Source organism: Chroicocephalus ridibundus, chromosome 1 (assembly GCF_963924245.1).
Source record: "Chroicocephalus ridibundus chromosome 1, bChrRid1.1, whole genome shotgun sequence".
In the NCBI taxonomy this organism is placed as follows: domain Eukaryota; kingdom Metazoa; phylum Chordata; class Aves; order Charadriiformes; family Laridae; genus Chroicocephalus; species Chroicocephalus ridibundus.
In genome coordinates, this window is record NC_086284.1 from 182,342,251 (window position 1) to 182,368,289 (window position 26,039).

The window sequence follows — 26,039 nt, forward strand, 5'->3', positions numbered from 1 at the left end:
AGTGCTGGCTGATCAGGCGTTGCTTTATTTTTCTCTGTTAATTACACGGCCTTTTCTCTCTCCAAAGCCAGGAAAATGTCCACGCTGTCAGAAGTCTTTATGTACGAGGACACTCATCCCTCTGCAGTGTGCTATCAGGAATCGCAGTGTCTGGCAAGTCTCTGCTCTCTGTAAATCTTGCCCTTACACAACAGACCTTAAGCAATATTCCTGTGTTCAGCGCTCCTGCCAGTCAGACCATTAACTCATAAAGTCCCAGTTCGAGAAGGCCTTTATGCCCATAATGACATATCTCTGTTTCTAATTATTTTACTTATCACGCAATCATTATCTCTAAACCTGGCCTGAAGAAGTATTTCTTCCCGAGTCAGAAATAAGTGGATACCTGGAGTGAAAATGCAATGCACAAGGAACAGTGAAGGAATGCAATACTATATTTTTTCTTCTTTATTACACAGAAATAAATACAGGAAATGAGAAAAGCAATACATGTATATTTCAGTTGGAAATACTAGTGCAATCGAATGGAGCTAACAAGGTTATTTCTGTTGTGCCACCCTTGCCTATCCCTGATTGCAGATATTTGCCGTGGCAATTATAGTTTACTGCTTTTGTATACAGCACCTTTTGCCACAGTAGTTCTTGATCTCATACGGGATCTCAAGGCACTCCTATAGGACAGGTAATAATAACTGGTAACAAGTATGGAGGACTCCTATTGCTCATCATTTCTGAAAAGCAATGAGAGGAAATTCAGAATGACCACGTGAATTAATAAAAATAGGCATACAGGCTAGACAGCTCAAATTATTTAATTTTAAGTAATATAAAAGACTGAGACTACATGTTTCTTGTCAGAGATGCTCATTTTGTCACTTCTTTCATATTTGTCCTTGCTTTAAACACTGTCTTCAGGGGTTTTATCATGACAACTGAGGTTGAATGGAGAGTCTTTTATTTTGAGATATGTAACTAGTGCCTCGCATCTCCAGAAGGAGCCACTGCAAATAGTCTGAGCACTTCCAGTTCCTGCTTCGGCACTGTTTCTGGCTCCTGCTAGCCAACACAAGGTCATTTCATCTCAATATTTCATTGAATTGGTGTGTTAGCAATGCACCAAAGATGAACCTAACCGATTCTATGTCTGTGATTTCTTAATGAAATGCAACAGTGAGATACAGTCACGGCATTTGACGGCTATTGAAGGCATTTGAAGAAAAAAATGGCTGTTTACTCTACATGGAAAAAGAAGACCGATATTTGTTCTTCTGAAAGTCGGAGTCTCCAGCTCTGGAGTAGGCGAAACACACAACATACATTTGGTGTTATGTGAATTTTAGAGCTAGTGATAGACATGCAATCCCAGTCAGTTGGCAGGGATTCACAGAGCAGGATTCACAGCGCAGGCAGAGGCTTCTGCTACCAAGTAAGCTTCCATATGCTGCCTTGTCTCAAAACTAATCTGGAAGCGGGCAGAAAATACTTTGTTAGACCATGGCAAATTCTTGGCTTCACAGACAAAAATGTTGGTGGGGTTTGTGGCTAGCATCAAATTTTTTGTATGGACTCTGGGCTGAGATCACCCAACTCATCCCATACAGGTCACAAGGTGGTCTTTGGGGCTAGCAGTCCTTGGTGACTAGCATCTGGCATTGGAAGCAGGGTAAGCTCCAGGTGAAGGATCTCCATGTGCCACTACCTGTGCTCTAGGCTATCTGTCTTTTGTCAGAACACAAAGGTACAGAAAAATAAAGACCCCAAATTGGTGATGGATGTTTCATTAATTCTTGATAACAATGTCATATTTTTACCTTAATAAGTTATGATTTGTTTGTAGGAGCCCCCTTCTTTTTTTTTTTTCTCTGTGAGATTACAATCTTAGGGAAACAAAAAAGGATTCCCCTTGCCTTTTATGACCAAAGGTGATTACAGGAGTACTATATTTTGTTTCTCCTTGAACAGATTTCATACTCATTTTGCCTTCTGTTCCTGTTGGTTTTTTGATATCTGAATGCCTTTATCTCTGAAGGTAGCTCTCCCAGAGATCTTGAAAACTCTTTTCCTCCAGGGTCTTAGTTTATATATTACTTACAGATGCAATACACAAAGCCTATTCTCAAATGCAGTCCTTTAAGCATGCAGAATGACTGATCAAGCTGTTGGCTCGATTTGCTCTCTGATCATTTAGTTGATAAGGTGAATCTTGACTCAGTCAGTTTTTCCATGGTGGATCGATCAAGTGATGGAAGCTGAATACTGTATTTTCTCACCCTAAGATAACCAGGGAAAGGATCAGCATTGCTAGGCATCTATTTTGGTAGGTAGTTCAAGCTCTGAAGCTTGATTTTTATCAGCTATTAATATCCATGAAAAATAAGTGCCTATCAGAACGGCAGCATTTATACTCACTCTGCCGTTGTGTAAATAGCTATGTGAAGTCACAGGAGCTATGAGTTGACCCCAGTGCGTTTCATACCAGTGACCCACTACGTCAGCGTGTTTTGCTGGTAAATGATTTTGCATGAGATGGTTGCCTACAAATGACTAAGAAGTGAAACACTGAACTAATAACAGAAATGTGCAGTAGAACTGATCTGCCCTGAGAATCACATTTTGACTTCTTCCTTTTAAAATCAATTTGATTTCGTCTGGACCAATTCATTCCTCATTAGTAGGAAGACAATAGGAAAATTACTTTCGGAGGAACAAAAAGGCAAAGCCAAAAAAAAAGCAAAAGGGAGCTAAATATAAAATATATCCTCAGATAAGATTATAGCTGGTCTCTTAATAGTAAGGACGTGAGACAATTTCAAAGTTCCCTTCAACTCATCAAAACTGATTGGTAATCAAATTAAAAATGGCTTCCATCTTAATATACCTTTAAACCCTTAATACCCCTTATACCCTTTATACCCTTAATATAGAATGTACCATCAATTACTGAAAATGCTGTTGAAACTGTGCATTAAATTCATTAAATACACTACTTGACATGACTTTTGGAGAATATATTTTATCACACTTGCCTAGTTTACACATTATTCTTTCCCTTCTTCAAAAAGTTTACAAATGACCAAGAAGTCCAGAGAACACCAAATCTTTGCTGAACTTTTCATGTTTTGTTGCAAAATATCAGGAATGCTATGGATCATTGTGGATCCAAGTCCCTTTGGAAAGCAGAAATATTGGCCTTTTTTGAAAAAATAAAAAATAACAACTTTCTGAAGCATTTTAATTAATTGTAATAATAGAAAAATCAGTTATTTCTTTTGCTGTTAAAGAGAATTGTTTAATGGTAAAAGACTTAATCATTAATTTTAAATGTTCTCACTGAAAATGGAACTTAAACAAATATAGTATACAATCCATTGGCTATGTGCATCCTAATAACGTTTAATTAGATGTAGTCACTTTCTGCCATTTCCACTTCTCCTGCCTTCTAAAAGTGTGGCATAGTAAATAACTAGCTTGCCTTTTCATACAGGCATCAACTTCAGGAAATCCAAGATGCGCTTATGCAGTCTGAACTTCTGGATAAATAAAGGTGTGTGAACTACTGACCATTCTAAAAACCTCCGAGCTTTTTCCTTAGCAGATATTTTATCCTCATTCTCTGTGACTTCTAATCTGAAAGACAGTTATGTGCTATCAGATCTATCAAAGTTGGGATTGTTGCCCACAGCTTTTCTGCATTGCATCTCTAAGTTACCAAAATTGATACTCCTGCCAATCTCATGCATATTTGTTTTTGTTTACCTAGATGGCCAGTTTTCTGATATGCATCTTTATTAAGAAATTCCTATTAATTGAAAGGAAGCCATGAAATGGCAGTATTTAGCTAAAGGAGGTGTACTACCGCTTGAATGCAAAAGTTATCATTCTGCCTTTAGGAAGAATAAAAAAATCCCTTTCTTACATCCAGTCTTCTGGTGTGATTATGTACCAGCAAAACCTCACCCAAATCTACACAAGACTGGTAGTTTATATTATGAACGTTACTACTGGAAAGAAAAAAATAAATCCACTCTTATCTCTTTTAGACCTTTGTGGAATTCTCTATACCAAATGGAAAGGGACTCTCTTATCTGCTCAGAGGCCGATGTGAGAAAAAGCAATATTGCTTGCGAATATATTATCTGAATAAAATACCTGCTTTCCCATAATGAGAGAGAAAGATGATAGTGGCCATGATATCCACATGCCTGTAAAGCTCTGCATTTTGCTGATATCTTTATTTACACACCAAGCAGAAAGATGAATCTTCCAGTTTCTAAAAAAAAAATGATGCTCTGAAGTGGTTGAGAACTGGGTTTGGCACATTTTTTCCCATCGGTCTCTTAAATTAGTCCCAAAGTCTTCTGCTGGCTTGTTAGGCATATAAATACAGACTGCTTCCTTTTCTGCTCTGGCTGCTTTCCGCAATATCGGCTGGCTTCAAAGGATGGGGAAGAGGAAGAAGCATGCTGACAATGCCTGTACTTTCTGTGAATCTCTTTCACTTATTGTAGCCTTTAGTTCATACGAATTTCAGCTCTGAGGCATTTGCTTGTACAGCCATCACATCACCGACAGTTTCTCCAGCTGCCCCAAATCTTTTCCAGCTCCAACTCTATTTTAAGGTCCTGGTTGCACCACATCTTCTGGGTGAAGAGAGAGAAACAAAAATAAGTGTTTATTCGCCAGCGTCTTCTGGATTTAAAACAACTTAGCAGCTAAACCCTGCAGTTATCTGTTGGGGAAATAGTTGCCACATTCATTTAGCTCAGAAAAGCCAAGCACCTTTCCTGTACAGGGGGCTTTAAGTGTTTCATAAATAAGTGATTCAGGATTTATGCGCTTAATCCATTTTGTGCGGAAACCACTGAGGCTATTATTCACTTCAGAATTAAGATACTTAAATGTATGTGTCTGTACATGAATGTTGACGTGTGGGTTTGAAGTGCTTGTTATAGACAGTGGAGATCTAGTCAATGCAGACAGTGCAGCAGCCTGGAGAGCGTTTCAGCCTGGCTGTCCACACAGAAGTACCTAGTGCTATTTGAGATGTCACTGAGGCATCCATACCATGATGGTGGATATGAGACAGGACCTACAGGAGACCCATGTCCTTCCAGAGCAGCAGTGGAAGACCAGGAGGGATGTGCTGGTGCACCCTAGGTAGCACCATCCACCCTTATTTAGCAGCTTCCTAGCCCTCTGCTCTGAAAGGAGCTGAATTTCCCTTTCATGCGTCTCTGACTCCATGGCTATCATGTGAGCTTAGACACATGGCTCACCTGTGGACACTTGCATGTAGGCATCTACCTTTAGGTTTCATAACCTGGAGCTGAATTTCTCCGTGAGACTCATCATTGGGCCTTTACCACTTTGCACCATACCAGGATTGCACCACCAGGTTCTGGAGAACTTCCAGAACAGTTCTCATAATAGGACACTGCATTCAACAAAAAGACTAGAAATATGCGGTCAAGGAGTTTGGTTGTGAAACATGCAGAGTTAGACACGTAGCCTTTGCATTGGAATACAATCAGGCCTTAAGGCAGCTGAGTATGTGTAGGACATGGGCAAATCTACACAGACAGGGCACTGGCTAATGCAAGTTAGAGCCATCCCTAAGGCGAGTTAGTCCTAGATATTTGGTGGGACTGATTAGCCACTTTTGACTGCTGGGGTATTTTTTCCACATCACTCCTCAGACCCTTCATCAAGTATAGATTGCAGGATCCAAAGACTGGAACATTGTTCTTCAGCAAATGTTATCTAGATACCAGGCACACCACTACCTAACTTGTCTGATGGTTAGGAAAACCATAAATATAAAAATAATATGTTTAAAAGTGGGTATCCTAAAATGAAGAGCATTTGAAAGAACACGTTGAATACCTTGAATAACATTTGACAATATATTTATATTTCTCTTCCACACAGCTCACTGTCAGAGAAGCTGGTAAGAAATAGTGAGGCTCATCTTGTGACAAGACTCAGATTTCTGTCCATATTGACACCGTCACTCATAGACTTCCAGACTGGCTTTGCTGGAGTTAACCTGATGAGGAAATACAAGAGTCTATTGTGCGGAAACACACAGAAGCTGTTCAGATCTGGAAACGTGTAGCTGCATTGGCATGGCACTGCCCTGAGCTAAGATGCTCTGCAAACACGTCTGAACTGCCCTGAACTTTGAGATGCTGCCTCTGCGAAGTGCTGGGCTACAGCCTGGGCACCTGCTGGCTCAGGTTGGCAGTAACTCAGGTGCTTCATTACATGGCAGAAATTTGGCCTTTATGTTTAAGCGTAAACAAATAGAGGAATTTCTAATGTGAGCCATCCCTCTTTGCTTCAGCTCATCTGAGTCAGACTCTATTTAATAATACATATATTCAAGACAGACTTCATTGCTGTAGTGCCAAACTGTACAAACTTTAACATATTCTCTGGTTGTTTAAGTCGTTCTTAGACACAGACCTTTGCTGCCACTCTCATGTCTGGGTACACAAAAGACTGATGAAATCACATGCACTTTTAACTATACAATATATTTCATTAGTGTTTTAAATAAAATTTCTTTGCTACATCCAGATTTCCTCTTCTATTGTTAACTGATGTAGTGCTATTTCCAGGAGGGCTTTATCTCTCAGCAAAGACATGCGGGTTTTAAAATTCCTTAAATTGTGTAGCAGACTTAACTGATGTGGTCCATTTATTCCCCCTCCAGCACATTATCCCCAGTATGCAAAATGAATTATTACCTCTTTTCCAGTGTAACAACACATTATGCTTAACAGAATACCCAAGACTTTTAGTCTATGTTCCCACAAAATGTTCTTCCGTGATGTCTGGGTGTCTCTAATTATACTTACTTCACTAACTGGTCATCCATATTGTTCTAACAGTTTTAAAATTATATATTAACATAAAAACTTTATTGAATTGCTTCCCAAAGGACATTACAAACTGAGGGTGAAACTCATTCCCATGCAGCTCATTTGCCAGCCAAGAGAATACAGATTTTACATGTGATTTATTGATGCACGGCCCAGCTGTTCAGTGTCTGCGTAGGAGATTTTCATCCCGATTGCATAACCTCTGGGTAAAACCTTGCTGCTGTCTCACGGGAGTTCCATCAAATTTAAAAAGCACTATTTAAGTGTGTGAAGTGTGTAAAGCTCATGGCATTTATGTGAGAATCACTTAGCCTGGCCCTAAAGTTGAAATCACTTCTGACATAAAATACAGCTGCCATTTAATATCTCAAAAATGCTATAGAAAGTTAAAGATGAGGTGTGAAAAATACCATATTCCTATGAAACTGCAGCAGTGTAGTAGACAGTAAGCACATAAGTATCCTCTCTGAAATTAGGGCTCGATTATTCTAATTTGTAGTAAATATATACAAGTCTCTTCTAAAACCTTGCTGTAATCTGTTTCCCTAAGTGAGTCAGAAGAGAGACTTACACCTATTGACTCATCAACCGTGTTTCCAATAGCATATGGGATTTCCCCCTTAAGTACCAATGCAGCCCAATCCTGCTTAGGTTGTGATAGCTGATTAGATCACAGCTTGAGGCTTACACAATAATTGCTATCAACTTAATTATTTTACCTTATATTAAACGCGCTGCTGCATTTCCACTGTTCTCTCTCCCACTATTCAGTTCTTATCTTTCCAGTTAGATGACAAAATCATCCAAAAGCTAGCCAGCACTGAAAAGAAGGCCATGAAACCCCCACTCATTCTTTCAGGTTTTTTTTTTGAAGGAGCCAGAGGAGTGTTGGTTAACATATGGCTACCGTTTGGGTTAATGCTTTTGTTTTGATGATGTTGCTAAATTGGCTTAGAAGAACTTTTCCTGGTGTTTCCACTTAGTGCAGCTATTGCCTTTGCTATTGTGTAGGTTTATTTGTAAACAAGTGTCTAACTTTTATATTAATCACATTATTGTACTTATTCAATTAGCAGACCGATACATGTGTTTTGCGGAAGTCACTAAGAGTTTGGAAAGAGTGAACCTTGCCTGAGCCACGTACAGCTATCCGTCTGTTTTCCCTGCCTACCCATCTGCTAGGTAGTCCCTGTTTTGTCTTTTTCTCCCATGCTTCTTTTTCCCTTTTCACCCGTAGTGCTGTCCCAAAAGGAAGGTCTTTTACTGGCTTCTCTCTTTTGAACTAACAAAAACTCAAGGGAGAAAAAGTGAGAACAGCGTTCTGTTTTTGGAGACGCGTGGTAAATCAGAAACCATTAACAATGCAAGGCACGTTAAGCCTAAATTACATGTTGATTTGTGGTGGTGAGACTCTGGAACAGGTTGCCCAGAGAAGTTGTGGATGCCCCACCATTGGAAGGGTTCAAGGTTCAGTTGGATGGGACTTTGAGCAACCTGATCTAGTTGAAGATGTCTCTGCTCGTGGCAGGGGGGTTGGACTAGCTGACCTTTGAAGTCCTCTTCCATCCCAAACCATTCTGTGATTCTATGATTTGTGCAACAGCACTACACTGAATTTTATACTCACAGTACTTTCTGAAACAACTACCTTATTTCCTTTGGTTTCATATACACATTTATAATTCCATCCCAGAAATTCAAAATGCTAGAAACTGAAAGCAATCACCTGTCCCCGCTTTTTACTTGTATCATAGTGTAGCACTGGGATATCCTGATTACAAGGCTTAGGACTTCTTCAAGAGAAGAGCTGTTGGCAGAACCTGGATGGTAGTATGTGCCCCTAAACTGCAGGAGCAGTGATCCGTAATGTTGTGAAGAAGGGTCCAGCTTTGCCCAGGGTAAGACCATCCCCTTTTCCAGTTGCACTTAGCCTACTGAATGGCAAGCAAAGGCAGATAATGGCTAGGGTAGCAGTATAGACAGTGGAGAATCATTTTACTCCTGTTGAAGACTTTTGCCAAGTTTATATCACAAGAGAAACTCCCGTTCTTACTCAAAGTTCATTGAAGAAACAGCTCTGGGCACGCGCGCAATCCCTATCAGCTGACTTCCCACCTGGGTAGGTAATGGAGATCACGCAGACATTTTAGTTTGATTGTCTTTTAAAGGCGGGGAATCATGGCGAGGTGACCATTCTGAGTATTTGGGATCTATCTTGAGACTTTTATATCACTCGCTGCTGAGCATTCCCTGTTTGCAGGAGAGTGCAGCCCTGTACCCTGAGAGCCCGTCCTGTTCCTCTTGGTGATTACATATGAAAATGTCAAGCGTTCTTCTGAATACTTTTACCAGCAAAATTACTCAGGCTAAAAGTCACTTCATCTTTTGAATTGTATGCATATATGGAGATATATAGATATATATATATGAGATCAGGAGGAAGACAGTGAGAGCCAAACTGTCTGCGCTCAGTCATTAATTTCTTCTGTGTCTCCCTCTTATGAAACCCATTTTCCTAACCATGATCTAGCCTTTTAAATCCATGCAGACTCTCATGAGTCACTTTGTACTTGTCAACATGTTCTAGCTTGTTGCTGACCAGTGATACCGCATCTTCTTCCATATCGATAGCAGATATAAAAAAATCCTCATTTTTTTTCCCTTGGATATCTGCATTTTTGAGAAGGGTTTTATGAGCCTATTTTGGGTTCTCATTTTTACTCCTCTTCTAGACCATCATTTTGAACAATCTTGCCTTTTTAATGGCCATGCCAATGGAGTGGTATAAATATTTTATCCTAAATGTGTTCCAGCAGGAGCAGAGTGAACGTTAACTGTCCATAAGGGTTAACCCATTAGTGAAAAGGATGCCTGATAAATTGAAAGTGTGGCTCTTAGCCAAGAGGGATCGGTATATTCTGAGCATTCGTTTTCCGCCTTAGGAGTGGCAAATCATGTTGCCTGTATCAGATGTGATACAGCTTCTGAAAGAAGCAACCTCAGAGGCAAATTCATACTTTGCTATTCAGAGAACTATCCGATGAATACGTACGTGAATTAAGGGCATGTCTTTCTTACAACATTATCATTGTATCCGGGATCATAAATTGTAACTGGGAAACAAAAAGAAATCATAAAAAACTTTAAAGCAAGTCAGATTCCATTTTGAAAATATTATGTGGTATTCATATTAATGTAAAATTTTTAGGAGGCGTTTATTCAGCTAATATATTAAGTGCTGTCATATTTTAAATATTTTTGGCCATATTTTCTTCTGTTCTGTGCTCTAAAATCAGTAATGAAGACAGTAGTCAGATGCCTTGGTGGAGTTGTTACTCCAAAAGCATTCCCATAGTCTCAGTATGGATAAGTAAAGAACTGACACTCAAGCTGTCTGGAAGTGAACCTGTCCTAGAACAATATATGTTCAAAGAACAATTAAACAGCAGCTAACCTTCCTGTTTTAAAAGAAAATAAAGATTCCATACGTTTTTTCTTCACATTTTTCTTTATAATCTCTATTGCATAAATCTTTACCTGCAAACTTTGCTCTAATTCAGCAGCATTGTATTTAACTTACATTGTGGTTAATTTATATTGTGTTTAATTTACATTGCGTTTGATTTACACCAGTGTAAACACTGCAAAAGAGCAAGGAACAGAGAGTCGGGCTTTGACAAATCCAGGCTATACTGAGCCTATAATCAAATTCTTTCCAAAGAAAAAATATGCAGAGCCCCAGCGCTAATATTGCTTTGATGTACAGGAATTTATGACAGATCATGTTGCTCGTGTACTACAACCACAGGGGGCTATGGGGAAGCTTTTTGGGGGTCTTCATTTTGTTCTGAGGGATGATACAGAAAGCAAAACACAGGTCCTCAATACCTGTGCACTTGCTGCCCGCTTCGCCCAGTCATGTTGAGTAAAACCTTCACTGAGCCTTGCACAACGGGAGGACCCAACACCAGTGCCTCCGGTCCAGGCCACCAGCTTTGTCTTCAGCGTCAGAGCCAAGCATACGGAAAAGGGAGGGTTCTGTGTAATAGGACTGGGAAGATTACAGTAGCCTCCCCCAGCTTTCTCTGCCTCCTCCTCCTCCTCCTCCTCCTCCCTTCTCAGCTCGTGAGGTGCCTTTCGCCAGCACCCAGGCAGCCGAGGGCTGTTCACGACAAGGAGAAGGACACCGGTCCCCGGGGCAGGCGAGGATGAAGGGGACAGAGGTGGACAGGGGTGGGGAAGCACATCCTCAGAGAGAAGGGCGGAAGAAGGGAGGAAGAGAAGAAAGGGAAGGGCAGAATTAGAACATGATACTCCTAAATACTCTTTAACCCCTTAGCACCCTACAATAGCCCCTTTTCACTTACTTTTCAAAGTTATTTTCCATAATTTTTGAGAGGCAATTCTTATTTAACCGCAAGCCTTTGTCTTCCCTGATAAAAAACATTGAATTTGTTTTGCACATGGAATTGCTTCAATTTTATGTCTAAAAGTACCTTATATATTCCAAGTATTGCAGGACAAGCGCACACATGAATATAGCAGGCTCTGAAACTTCTAAACTCTGCATTCCTGACGCGCGGTCTATTGTTCATTAAGGAAAAGCTCAATATATTTTGAAGAACATGGAAAATTCATGTCTGCATACAGTTTCAAGGGATATATATATTTATATATCTTTCATATATTTAAATTAAATTTGTAGAATAGGCCTAATATGTAGAATGCGCTTGCTTTGAAATACGTGAAATGAATACTGTCAGTATTCATTTTCAAGAGTTTATAGTGGATGTTTCCTATTGTTCAAGCAGTGCAGGAGGAACACATTTATTGCCGTTTTGCAAAATATAAAATAATTTCCCAGTGAATGTTCTTTATTGGCTCTGTTTTCCTTAGATTTTCTGGCATAGAGAAAAGCATGTCAACAGCTCACGCAGAGCATGTGAGTAAAATTTCTTTTCCCCAGTGTGATTATGTACTCTTAGTATTTCAGCAATCTATGGAGAAACATCCTGTATATTCATGCTCTGACTTCGGAAAATTATCATTATTGGCTTCCAGTTGTTCAATGACATTTTATACCTATCCACAAACAAATTGTAACCACTTTGGGCTTATAATTCAATGTTCATTAGAACTTTAATACAACCTGCTTGGTTTTCTTTCTCAGAGACCAGACAAGATTTGCAAGTTTGGCAGTTTACCTGCTTTGGCAGGGGGGTTGGACTACCTGATCTCCAAAGGTCCCTTCCAACCCCTACAGTTCTGTGATTCTGTGAAATAGGAATGAAATAGTCTGAGAGAAACTGTACCACAATATGGAAATCAAGCCTCCAGAACTAAAATCCCAGCGACAGTAGTTTTCCAAGATGTTTTACATATAGATCTTACTTTCTAATTTATTTTGTTATGTATTCCAAGAATTGGAGCATTTTCTACAGAATTTCTGGGAATCTGTGTTTTCTTTGCTATTTATAACAGGACCCCAAAGTGGCAAGAAGTCCAACGTGAATCCACCTTCACCTCCTCTTGAAAGAGAACATCCAAATGACCAAGATTGCTTTCAGCTTTTAAACGTAGCGTTTTGTTGGAACAGAAACTGCAGCTGTAAACTTTTGGTGCAGGAGTTTGTAAACAGTTTCCCCGTTTTGCCTGCCAAGTGCATTTTAGCAATGTGAGATTTTTCCTTCAGGCCAGCTCCCTGCCCAGCACAGGCCTCCTGGGCTGTAAGAAATCCCACAAAACCTCCTCTGGACCCTAGAAGTCTTTCCCTTATTAACCTCTAGGGCTTGGAACCCCCAAGGACCTGGTTCCTGAGCCAACAAGAGCCCACAGAAACCTTCCTTGCCACCCAGCCACACCACGTTAAAAAGAGATGCCATTGCTGTGACCAAAGTAAATCAAGTGCCATCTGTCACATCTTGAAACAAGCCCAGTAGTATGTTCATGGCATGGGAGCAATCAGAATCACACACATACTAAACAGGCAATTACTTTTTGCCAGCTGCCTTTTATTCAAAACCAGAATTCGCAAGTGGTATAAGCCACCGCAAAGAAAATATGATGCACGTAGCAAAGAAAAAGATGGGAGTAAGATGTACCCTGAACCCTTACCATACTGAACTTGCTTCATCACAGTAGACTGTTTACTTTTTTACCTTCGTGCAGTTACAGTTCCTGTGTGAATTAGCAGTTGCAACCAGTGCTTTTACAGCAGCACCTTAAAGACTCGTTGTTTCGGTCAGAGGAAAGCAAATCCAAGAACTTCAGCTTGGCAAAGCCTCCAAAAATTTATAGCGAGCCTGTGTGCTCTGTTTTTAAACATGGGCAGCAATATCCTTTGGAAACCTTCTATATTTAAATGCAGACAGTGATTATTTACTCACTGACCACAAATGCTCCATAAATGTCTAGGTGCAGTACTGGTGTGGAGGAGTTGGACTGAGTTGCTCGTATTTGAAAAATGGTGCCCAGATGCCATTGGCAGAGGTCCGCTGGGGAGAGGCAGCAGAGAGAGTAATTCCCTTACGCGCAGTGCATGCTTTTCTGTAGGTTTTGATCCTGTGTGAAACAAATCTATGCTACAAATCACTGTCATATGGTCCTGGCGCTAGCTGCTACTGCAAGTGGTTGTCACTTCCCTCGCAGACCTGGGCTGGGTTTGGTATCCTCGGCACTTGCCCGATGCAGCGGGGGCTACATGCAGCCAGCAATGGCAGGGAAGTGCTTGAGCTCCTACAGCAGCAGCATTACTGTCCTCTCACTCTGTTAACAATAACTTCCACTGATTCCCTCTTTTTTTTTTTTTCTCTCAGGAGCGTGAGGGACCTCTAGATCTTCTTATCAGACCCTGAAGAAGCATCTCAGAGTCTCACTGGGCTGGGAGGAACGAGAAGGTGACACCTAACCAGAGCAGCATCCTCTACTTGGTGGCTGCTTCTCGCTGCCCCTGTGAATTTCCTTTTTTAAAGCTGAGAGTGTGGCAGTGGCATGGCTTATGTGAGTGCTTACATGAGCACGAGTGCAGGTCTGAGTTACCGGTGTTTGTGCCATAGCAAGCAGTATTATCTGCACAGTATTATCTGCAACACTACTCAATAGAAGTTGAGTTAAAACACTGCTGTGCAAGTAGACGGCATGCACTACCTATGTGCGTTGGGAGGTGTCTTGGAAGATGTTACAGACTTTGTCAGGCCACTTTTAGCTAACAGTTGGGTGTGAATGCAATGACTCTACCAGCTGTGGGCTGCAGCAGCCCCCGGGAGGTGGGTCAGGAGTGGCAGCGCCGTGCCCCAGCCCGGTCCCCTGCCTGCTGGGACCTGCCTGCCTGCGGCATGGCCCTTTGGACAAAGGGCAGGAAAAAAGCCAGTGGTGGGTGAAGGGCTGTCAGAAAGGCTGCCCCAGAAGATTCCCTCCCTCAGAAGCCTTGTATGGTGAAGTGTGACATTGGATTTCTTTCAGAGGCCTCAGAGGCTATTGTTTTGGTAAATCTGAACTGGGGTATTTTCCCCCAGAAAACGTCCAATGTAAAAATTCATTACAAGCCACCGGCATAGATTGAAACATTGCATTTGAATTGCTTATAATAGCTAATTTGTTGATCTACCCAAAGGATTAGCTGCAATTTCTGAGCTGGTTCTGTTACACTTTATTTAATGAGACATTTTATTGCATTATAAAACTGCAGACACACACACACCCCCCCCCCTTGTTTGTGCAGTTTCAACTTCTTTACTTTGTTGTTGAGACATTGCCATCACGCTGTTTTGGTGTCTGTAGTCTCTTCTATGGGTCACAAATGGGCATCAAAGGATTTTTTTTTTTTTGAGTCACTCTTTGTTGTTACAAAGGCTTTGAGTGAGAGAGTTTCTGGTATTTTTTTTGTACAGGAGCCTTGAAGGAGAGAAAGCAATGAATAGTCTGGAAAAGAAAAAACTCTTTCCCAAGTAGCATAATATTATGCTACCCTCAAGTTGTTTCACAGTGAAAATTACTAGCTAGGGAGTTTTGTTAAAATATTATTTTCTATCAATCTGCTTATTATATTATGTGAGAGAAGGTTCAAAGCCGTGTGTTTGCATTGGCTGCCATAGAGGTGCCATTTTCTCTGACAGGCGAATGTTACTCAATTATCATTACCCTGCATTTCTTCATTTTCTAGACCAACCCTTAAGGTTTCCAGCACTGAAGGTTCTGTTCAGCAGCAGGCTGGGTATCCTCCTCCTGCTCTTTCTTCAAGGGAACTGAGACCACCTGGGTCCTTCCAGGACTCCGTCTATGTTGAGAAATGACCATAGTAGTTCCCCAACAGTTCAAGTTTCTCAAAAACATGCTGCTATTTTAATGTTGGTGGTATTTTTTCCCCTAAACATTTAGACTGTGTCATGGTAACAGCTACTTTTAGTTCGAAATTTGTTTTCCCGTCCTTCATTTAAAAAAACAATGATGACAGTTTCAATTTATTCCCTTTGCATGTAAAATTCACTATTTTTAACTTTTAGTAACTAGAAAGAGTGATACCACTAGTTTGTGAACTGCTTTGGATTTCCTACGCAAATGTAAATTACTATATTGATACTAAAAAAAAGATGTTTGCAATAACAGTTGATCATTTAAATTTTGAAGAGGCACCTAAATGTTCAAGTCAAAAGCAAATGTACAGTAAGTACGACATGAGTTGTAAGCTTTTTAGCAGGGGGATGACGACAAAAGGGGAAGCAGCAAAATTAGCATTCCCAGTGCATATTTAAAAATCAAGAGGTGAGCTAAAAATAATTACATCATAAATGGGTAACAGAGGGAATCAATGGCCCAGTATTTTTTTCTGTCGGGTTAACTTTAACAGGTTTGCATGTGTGCAAACTTTATTGAATAATTGAATATACAAATTCTTGATATTAACAGCTGAACATTTTATTGTCCAAGCCAGGGCTAAAGAAAAGGACATTTAAGACCTTTAAATGTAACCCTTAACAAATGTACTGCAATTAATTGTTACTATTACTATAATTACTACTACATTTGAATAGCGCTGGAGGTAAAATGAAGTGGATTCAAACCCAGATACTTCCCAAGTGCAATTGGATGATTACTTACTTTGGTCAAATTAAGAGAAGACTTAATTCTGCCACAGGCAGAATTAAGACTTAATTATAAATATTAAGATGATTTAAAAGATTTAGTTCTGCCAACATCCTTTTCAGAGTGGTCTGATCAACAAGTATATTACAGTCAACCAAACCTGAGGAAAATAGTGCATACAAGTGTTTTGCCTATAGAAGCAAAACACAGGATCTTCATGGTTTTGTTAAAAAATAAACTCCTCTACTGAAGTTCTGATTGCCAACTGATTCTTATAAATCTTAGTGCGACTCGCATGTATTTGTAAGGGAACGGGGCAAAGTACATATATAAAATGGTGCAATTAATTGTTATTATAAAGGAAATCAATATTTAGCGACCTTTTTTTCCACTTTCTAAGTCTGAAAAAACAAGAACAGTGCTACCCATTAATACAGAGGCTTTACAATAAAGTTGCAACATGCTGCTAGTTTTAGCTCTGAAGTGGTACTGCTTTATGCAGGACGGTTAAGGCAAAATATGTACTAGCATATAGATTGAGAACAAAAGGTTTTATAAATGGATTACGTTTCTTTTCAAGAAAACACGCCTTATCATTGTCCAAAGGAGAAACACACATAATAGAGACAGAAGACATGGGTATTTCATATCAGTCTATTGTGTACCGCTCCTTCCCTTTTTTTTTTTTTCTTTTTTTAAGTAAGAGTCTGAATCTCTAAATGTCACTGTGAGTATTGTGTTACACAGAACCTGCTGGATTGCCTGATCCAGGAAAGCTCTTTTCACTCCGTTGGCGGAACTAACCATATCATTAAAGTTATGGTTTGTCGTACATCCTCTTCTGGATCAGGGCTGTTGGCATTGGATAATAGTGGTAATTAATACAAAATAGTATGTCTTCTTTGTAGAAAACTCATGATAAAATACTTATCTTATTATACCTTTCTAATCTTAATGTTCTTTTAATGTTTTAAACCGTTTATGTAAGTCTTTGCTGCTGTAAAGCGTAATTGAAGGTTTTCTTCCTTGTCTGGTGCAAGGGTTACAAACACATTCTGTAAGATCATTATATTATCTCAAATACCTTTAAGAAAAGCTGCTGTCTCATCAGCTCAATGTTCTGTATGTTGTAGGAGATGCAGAGAATAGTATAATTCACATAAATTTGCATTAATGATACTGAATTTCCTTAAAAGACTAAATGTAATCTACATTTCAAAAAATGAAAAAGTGACCAACATTTTTCTGATGGGCACCCTAGCTGAGCATCAGCTTTATGGCTGTTTTGTTATAGTAGGTAGAAAATAATAACCTTTTCTTTCAGATTTGGCGTAAAACTTAAAAATTGTGAACTCATCTGGGCAGCTGAGGTCCCATTCTTGAAAGGCACTTGGAGCACACCTACATTGCCGTGTCCTTTCGTGTTCCGACTTACCTGCTTCTGCTGGCACAACATCAAGTCTTTCGCTCATAGCTTTTGAGGGCTATTCCTCCCTCACGCTACAGTTACAAAGATTTGGAGTTAGGGATGCTGGGGCGTGTAGCGTCTCAAAACTTGCGTCCATTTTAGGAAATATTTCTTAGATTATCGTGTAAAACTGAGTCCATCTTTCCTGTCCCTGCAAAGCGTCAATGGTTTTAACTCAGCTCCAGCCTTACTTGAGGCATTCACTCCTGAGGCTGCTCACTGGTTGTTCTCCTTCCCTCCATCTCACTGCTGTCCTCTATGCTGGCCAAGAGCTCCTACAACAGGCAGATGTTCTGTGAGATGCTGGATCCTGCACAGATCAGCTCTTCAGGTGTAAAGTGTATTTAGGAGGGGTAGGATCAAATCAGCGTGGAGACCTGAGGTGACAAGCAGTGGCTCCAGATCTTCCATCCCAGGAGGCAGATACATTTCATGAGCTTGCCCTTGGCCTCCAGGAATGGGACACTTAACGCGCTGCAGCGGAAACGGTTGCCCTGTGGAGCTGGTTACCCCTATTTGCTGTAAGTCCATGACTGTTTTAGAACTGGCAAGTCATTATTTCTGGGCTAGCGAGGATGTGCGAGACAATCAATCGTGTGGCTTGTGTGTGGGTAATGGGTATAACTAATCTGCCTGAAATAGCAGCTGGCTTTCCGATAATGGGCTTCCCAAAGTGTGCTGAGTGTCATTAATAGTATTCATGGCTGCAGGTCGCTTGCCAGAAAAAGTAAGTAAATACATTTATCAGAATTCAACGCAGACAAGCATCAAAATGAAATATGCAGGAAAGGCACATGAAGAAAGCGTATCCACCTTGGGAATTTCAGGGACCAAATTGAGTTTGTTTTGCACGGGCTGTTCTCTAGTACTGTGTCTTCTGGAGACACCGAAGCAGACCCTGACGGGCTGCCGAACAAGGAGCACAGGAGAGCTGAAAGCACAACTGGCACCCTCTAAACCCCTGTGCCCCCACCCAGGCGGCGCGCCGAGAACAGGCAGAACAAGCATCCCAAGAAAAATCAGCTTTGCGGAGTTTACCACTCAGGTTACCTGTAATTCTTATCTTTTTAAGGAAAGATCGTCACTTAAGGTCTGGTCTTTTTCTCTCTCTCATTTTCTTCATCCGTCCATGGAATCTGCCTTGGATCGTGGAAGACCAAGGGAGAGAGGGGAAATATGTGACTTGTCCCCAAAACTGAAGCGAAATCCCATTCCACTACATGCAGTGTCCTTGACAATAACAATCGCATTGGTCACAATGAAATCAGAAATCATGCCCTGTAATGCTTGCTTAAATAATTACAATGAATGGCAGTTACCAGAGTCTGGATTTGATTCCTGCAGGTCCAGGTCTTCCTCAGTCTTTTCACTAGGCCATCCTCATCCTGGGGTGCCTCACAGTCCATTCTTTATTGCAGGCTGATCCTGAGCTTTTAACTCCCTGGGCTGTTCCCAAAACTGCATTCCTTTTCTGCCGCAGGCTTTATCTCCTCCCTGTAAAACTCAGCTTGACTGCGTTAAGAACCGTGCCTTAAAATGAAAGCCTTTCCTATGCTGACCACAGAAATTAAGTTGAATTCTGGTGCCTTCCTCCAGGCAGGCGACAAAGTGCTGAGTGATGGGTATCACACCGTTTGGCGCACCTGAGCTGGGCTGTACAAGAGGGTTGTGCTCAGACCCACCAAGTCCAGTTGGAGGCCAGTCACCAGTAGCGTACCTCAGGGTTTGATACTGAAATGGTTTAACACCTTTAATGACCTGGATGATGGGACAGAGAGCACCCTCAGCACATTTGCTGATGACGCAAAACTGGGAGGAGTGGTGGATACACCAGATGGTTGTGCTCCCTTCCGAGGGACCTCAACAGGCTGGAGAAATGAGCAAACAGGAATCTCCTGAGGTTCAGCAAAGGGAAATGCAAAATCCTGCACATGGGGAGGAGTAACCTCGTGTACCATTATATGCTGGTGGGGGAGAGCAGCTGCTCTTTGTTTCAGTGGCCAGTCCAGCACAAACCATGACAGATTTATTGGTGCCCAACGTGGGGCCACAACACCTGGACAGGCTGTGAAGTCTCCATCCTTGAAGATACTCAACGCCCACCTAGGCACGGTCCTGAGCAACCTGCTCTGATTGCCCCTGCTTGGAGCAGGGGGGGTTGGACTAGGTCATCTCCAGAGGTACCTTCCAACCACGACTATTGTGTGATTGATTGTTCTTCCTGGAACAGGACGTATGGAAAAGGTTAAATGCAAAGCAGGTTGGCAAGGCCAGGAGTTACAACACAACACACACTACAGCCTCATGGCCAGAGGTGGGAATACCCGCAGATGTCAGAATGTGAGGTCATTTATGGATTTTTAGTATTGTCAGTGATTGAGGCACATTGGCATGTAGATATACTGGTTAGGGGCTTCAGTTACTCAAAAATCCTTAGGTACCTTCAGATACTTTTGAATGTTTTTCCTTATATCTGCTTTAACTGCTTGCTTATAGAGACACCTTTTGCAAAGCTTAAAGTTTTAAGTAATTGCAATTTTTAAAGTCTCTTTCTAGTCGATGCTCTAATTTTATTTATACTTCAATATCAGCACAAAAAGGCAGCTATAAGTCAGACTATTTAATATTTGCGTAATTTGCTTGTTTCATTACGTTGTTAATTGTGTAGCCCTTTGCAACTGATTTACAAAACTCATTTTTGTGCAAACAAAATAGCTATAAGCACTAATTAGAGTCCTGTATTTTATCAGCACATGAAAAACAAAATTTTAAACTTGGGTACCTGTATCAGTCCAGAGATTAAAGCCTCAGCATACTAGAAAATGGTGTCTCTTTGTTTTGGGGGTAGGTTAAAGAAACAGGAAAAGGCAAGTTAAGTAACCCCAGAAAGTCTGCTGCCCCGTGGGTTTGTAAGTCTGTTTGGCACAAGGATGACACGATCAAGACTCCACGCGACCAAGGGTCCACAGATCATCTTCTGCTAACTGTAAGCTTGTTTGCCGTAGTTCAAGGATCTGAGATAGAACCTTAGAAATATTGTTTTCTAAGGGAAATGGAGAAAATCTTCCTGCCACCTCAAAACATCAGATGGCTAAATCCAGAGGCACGCGGACACATAGCGTGGGCGACAGGTAGAATGCAGGTTCCTAAACCCACAAACACAGCCCTTAAAACTCCCACCTTCCCTTTTGCTTATTTGGAAGGCTGCACCAGCAAAGTGCTTATCTATAATCACTTCGGTACCTAAATTTCTGTTACTGAGCACACGCGGAATTGCTGCCAACTTGCCCAAACTAATCACGTTCGTGCTTTACCAGATTCCTAAACCTGTTTGGGACTGACAGACCCGGAAACCTGAGTCTTAACCTCCTGCAGGGCCCATTTCCAGAGGCAGGCTCAGACATCCTCGTCTCTTGCTGAAGTCCATTACTGTGCCAACGGGAAAGACTCACGGGGCCACAAATAAAAGGGACCATGTCTTCTGCACTGTCCTAAGGAGGATACTCCCCAGTGAAGCTGCTCTGCAGCAGGACATCCTCCTATTTTTTCTTAACATTTGTTAATAAACGTGCTAAAGTGCATCTAAAAAAATTCAATTGTTGCTATGCTCCTTACGTCTCATCTATGAACTTTTTGATCTGATGTTCAGCAATGTGACAAATAGCTTTCAAGATAAGGCACCTCTTTAATAAAAGGAAAATAAAGAAAGAGAAAATAAAAGAGCAGCGTGCAGGGAAGATAATGGAGCGCGTCTCTGGTTTGCCCAGTGCTCAGTTCTGACAAGATTGGTATCACTTTTTTAATGAAATCACATCACAATTTAATGTGACTTGTACACATTTATGTAACCCTTAGTGGGAATACCTCAGTGTCAGGCCGTATTGGTAGCTGGTCCACCTAAAAGGATCCGAACTTACCCTTCCTTCCTCCTGGACGGCGCAGGCAAATACTGCAGAGGCACCAAGAACGACGTGGTAGGCTCAAGCACTTTCCATCTATTCAGAATGACATGGAAGTTTCCAGGGCTGGAATGACCAGAAACCTGTAGAAGTTGCAATATCTTACTATTTTCAAAATTATTTTAATAGGTCCTTTTGGATTCTTATTTGCAGGAGGTGGTCTCCTTGCCGCTTTCTAAAGCTCTTTTTAATCACAAACACGTATATGAGCATGGATAGTGTCAGTCACTGAGGAAAAAACCCCAGCGTTTAAAGATCTTAAAGCTGAGACATCTCTTAGAGGTAACTTAAAGGTAATTGTTGGTGCAAATCTGCAATTACTGAGAAACATTCCACTCCTCCAGAACTGAACCCTCAGCTCCACCATCTGCGTATTTCTCCTAACTAGCTTTAGGGAATACATAAGAAGAGGAAATAAAAAAATGAATCTTTTCTTTAGGACGCTCACAGAATAAAACCTTTCCTTGGGAATATTATACTTCTTTTGCTTTTGATTAATTCTAGAGTGTTATTATACATGCTTCAGATGACCTCCATGCTGTAGGAAGAAAGGGTGCCTCCTTGAAAATCAAGATTCCATTCATTTAAAATTCTCTGGGGGAAAAAGCCGTAGACAGAAAAGCACTGGCAGGAAGTTTATATGCTGTTGGTGTGGTATATTCACCACAAAATGCACATCTGAATCAGGTGACCGCTTTCTTCCGTTACTAGCATTGGGATACGCAGAAGCAGTTGTTCGGTGTAAAACAGCTCATGTGAGTAAGAGAATGCAATTAAATTAACTTGAGCCAGGCACCCATGCAAGCTTTCCCTGTAGCACAGAAACGGGGAATTACAGAGTGTCATTGCCTAAAAGGATTTATTTGTAACATCTTGGATAAGACAGAGAGAAGCTTACATATTCCACGCAGCGATGCAAATATTGTCAGCTATTTAATATGTAGCATACTTATATCCTAAGAAGCCAGCGATATTTAGAAAAAATAGGACTTATCCCTCATTTTGAAATACAGTTCTGGAGCAAATCCAAACCAGCAGCTGGGATTTTATGACTCCTGCAGGACCCTGAAAAATCTCACATTCAGTCCTAAAGAATTTTTGCTCACATTCATAGTGATGGCACTATATAAAAAAAAAACACAAACATATAGAAAATGGCTTATTGTTGACTGAAGAGTAGGGCAATCCACTACTATATTCCTCTGACCTGCAATTCTGCAGAACTCCAGCGCTGGCAAAAAATTGGCTGGAGGATCAGAACTACGATGTTAAGGCTCAATGTTTGTATTTTTTTCATTCATAATGGAAAGACTAGGAGTAAAAGCTGGACATCAGAGGTAAAGGGTAAGATTTAGGACATGGATAACACACAATCATGTGACATTTTATTTCATTCCATAGCACTTTAAAGCCCAAGTTTCTTTTAAGAAATGGCAGAGGTTAGGAGAGTAAGTGCCAAAGTAATTTTTTAAAAGTAGCTGTATGGCTTCTAAACCACTTTATTGCCTTGAAACCTGTTTCCAGGCTGTGTGTTCTCCAGCGTGTGTTCTCCAGCAGCTCTTGGGACAGCTTTCAGCACCTGCTCCTCGCGTGGGTGGATGCTGGGCTGAGCAGCCACAGAGTCTTGTCCCTCTCCGTTTCCTCTGAACCTGCCTCGGGCACCGCAGTTGCTCTGCTTGCATGCCCCAAAGGCATCTTCTGGAAGCTTTGCCCTGCGAGCAAAGAATCTGGCTGGAGATCTTTATTTTATAATGCTTAGAAATTCACATGCACACTCATATTTTTCTGTAGAAATAGCAATTAAACACGCCCCCGCCCCCCGACATTATTTAAGTAAAGGCACTATGAAAGGAAGGAGAGTATTAGGATAAACATGTCTCTTCTTGAAGAGGGGACACAAGACTGTGGTTCAAAGATGCAGGAAATCCAAATTTAGTGCCCCCAATAATGAAATCAGTGGCCACACAATTCAAACCTGACATAAACCCAGCCTGACACCTCTAACTTGGTAAAATGTTTTTTGTTTGTTATCATGGTGCCGTTGGATTTTGTTGGCTCAAGTATCACCTGTCCTCTCACAGGCAGCAAGAGAGTTGCCAGAAAAAGCAACTTCTTATTGTATACTCTTAATTCAGCAGAAATCCAGGATATACTTACTCCTCATTTGGATCACACTGGTACAGCGATCCTGCCACGCGTGCCATCCATTACCGATGATGGGACCACGGCCCAAGTGCAATCAAGGAAAAGCCAGTAGCTGCAGCTCTCATCAACGGGATTTTAATCAAGGGGTTTTCATGATCATCAAGACACACATTCTGCATTACGCGCTGGCACAAAGTCAACGCAGAAAAACGCCGTGTCAGGGAACTGTCATTATGTTTACAGCTGAAATTAAATCCAGGAAACCCTTCAAGTCTTTATCTGAAGTAAGGGTTCACGTGTAGTTTTCTGGCCATGTAAAATTACATAATTTCTATAAATATGAGGAAATGAGAGACAATGCAAAAATAATCGCAACATAACTGCTAGGCAGGATGAAGCTCATACAGCACTCCACCCACAGAATACCCTCAGAAAAAAAAAAAAAAGAGCTTCACTTATATTACTATAATTTTTAAATAACATTCAAACCTGCCACTTTGAATTTCTATAGTGTTTGGGTTTTTTTCTGTAAAAAAATAAAAGGAATATTTAACGGCCGCAGCATTAGTCTCCTGTTAGGACACGGCTGCGTCAGAAACAATTTTAGTGGTGAGATGCGAGGTCTTTTGGTCAAAAAGGTCGTAAGGAATTGGCTGTAATAATGACAGAAATCCGACCTGTCACAACCGGGTCCCGGAGTCTTTATGGTGCAAATTCGGGTTGATTTGATCAAGGGGCTGCCGGTGCCGTTCCGTGGGAGCTTGCAGGCTGTTTTAACTCTTTCCGTCCTGGCTTTCGCAGGTGTGGGCGCAGGGAGACTCCCCCACCTGACAGAGCAAAGGGAAGGGGACGAGCCCCGTTTTTACCCCGCCGGCCGCGGCGAAGGGGGCGGGTCGGGATGGTGCCACACGGCGGCGACCCCCGTCCCTACCCAGCCACTTCGGGCGCCCGGACGGGGCCAACGCTCGCATCCTTCAACAAGTGAGGAGACGGCGACCCCCGGGGGCGCGGGTCTCACCCCCCCGCCGTCCCCAACACGCGTGTCACAGCCGCACCCACGCCCCCCCCACGCCTTCTCCGCCGGCGGGGCCGCGGCCTGCGCCCATCTGCAGCGGCGGCCCCGCGCCCGCGCACCGGCCCGTACCTGGCGGCGGCCCCCGCTCCTCCCCGTCCCGCCCCACCTGGCCCCGCCGCTGCCAGAGCGGGGGCCGCCCCCGGGCGCTCCATTGTGCGGCCGGCGGCAGGGAGGGCCGGGGCCGGGCGCCCCTCCGCGTCTCCCCCTCCCCCCATCCCACCCCCGGTCTGTCCCCGGCTGAACCGGGGCGAACCCGCCCCGCTCCCTTTTTCCTTCCCTCCCTCCCCTTCCCCAGGCTGGCGGAGCTCCGCCGCCTCCCCTCCCCCGGCGTTCCTCCCTCCCTCTTTCCCTCCCTCCTTCCCTCCCTCCCTCCCTCCCACCGAGCGGCCGCCGCCCCTCCGCCGCTGCCCGCCGGAGCCGCCGACTTCCACCCCCCGAGCGCGGGTCGCCGCCGCCTCGCCCTGCCATGAGCCGGCCCCCCCCGCCGCCGCCGCCACCGCAGCAGGAGCAGCAGCAGCAGCGCTGAGCGCGGAGCCATGCCGGGCTGGAAGAAGAACATCCCCATCTGCCTGCAAGCCGAGCCGGAGCGAGGTGAACGGGGAGCGCCGGGGGCGGCAGCCACCCCGGGGGGAGGAGGGAGGGCGGGGGGCCGCCGCGCCGCCGGTTCCCCCCTCAACCATGCCGGGGGCACGGCGGCAGCCGCCCCGCGGGGGGGACGGGCGGGCGGCCCCGCGCCTTCCATCTTGCTCCGCCGCCGCGGCAGGAGCGGGGGGCGCAGGGGGCGGCGGCGGCAGGAGGCCGGCACCGGGGGACCGGGCCGGACCGGGCCGGGCGGGGGGCGGGGGGGCACACCGGGCCGGGCCGCGCTGGCGGCAACTAACTTTTCTCCGCGGTGCCGCCGCCCGCGCTCCCCCGGGCCGGGCTCCTGACGCCAGGGGGGGCGTGAGCCGGGGAGGGGGTGTGGGGGGTCCGAAGTGACTTCGCGAAACTTCCCTGCGTGGGGCTGAGCCCCCGGGCTGCCGCTCGTGGGGGGGCCGTGGTCGCGGCTGGACCCGTCCCATCCCGCCCCGGGGGGCGCCGGCACGGCGGGGGCCGCGAACACCCGCTCCGCGAAGCGGCAGCCACCGCGCCTGGGCGACCGGCCGTGCCCGGGGCAGCGGCCCCGCTGGTCCCGACATCGGCCTCGGGTCCCCACAGCCCGGTGTCGGTGTTGTCAGAAGACAGATAGTTTCTGGTCGCTTTTCAAAATAAATCCTCTATTTGTTCTAATGAAAAGGTAACTTTGCCATTTCCTCAAAGAGGGCTTCCGTCGTGGGAGGTTGGCATGTCACTGCTCAGCCTGTTAATCAAAGGGAAAAAGGCTAGTGCGCCATTTACACTGGGGAACTTTCAGGTTATGTCCGTCGTCTTCTATCTTTGATTTACAG

General features: G+C 43.2%; 1 protein-coding gene and 1 long non-coding RNA gene across 3 annotated transcripts in view; one reads left to right on the top strand and one right to left on the bottom strand.

Moving 5' to 3' along the window:
* Positions 1-22,366: 22,366 nt before the first annotated feature.
* On the bottom strand, positions 22,367-24,670 carry LOC134510820 (uncharacterized). Its single transcript, XR_010069742.1, has 3 exons — positions 24,215-24,670; positions 23,550-23,780; positions 22,367-23,104 (listed from the first exon to the last, which is right to left on the bottom strand). It is a non-coding gene; the product is annotated as an uncharacterized LOC134510820 (long non-coding RNA).
* A 321-nt stretch (positions 24,671-24,991) lies between these two features.
* Positions 24,992-26,039, top strand: part of GRIP1 (glutamate receptor interacting protein 1) — a 336,350-nt gene continuing 335,302 nt past the window's right edge. The window contains exon 1 of one of the 2 annotated variants that reach the window (XM_063323006.1): positions 24,992-25,203. In XM_063323006.1, the coding sequence (XP_063179076.1) occupies positions 25,149-25,203 (55 nt within the window). In that variant the 5' untranslated portion in view covers positions 24,992-25,148. The remainder of the gene's footprint in view (positions 25,204-26,039) is intronic. The other variant, XM_063323011.1, reaches the window with a different exon arrangement.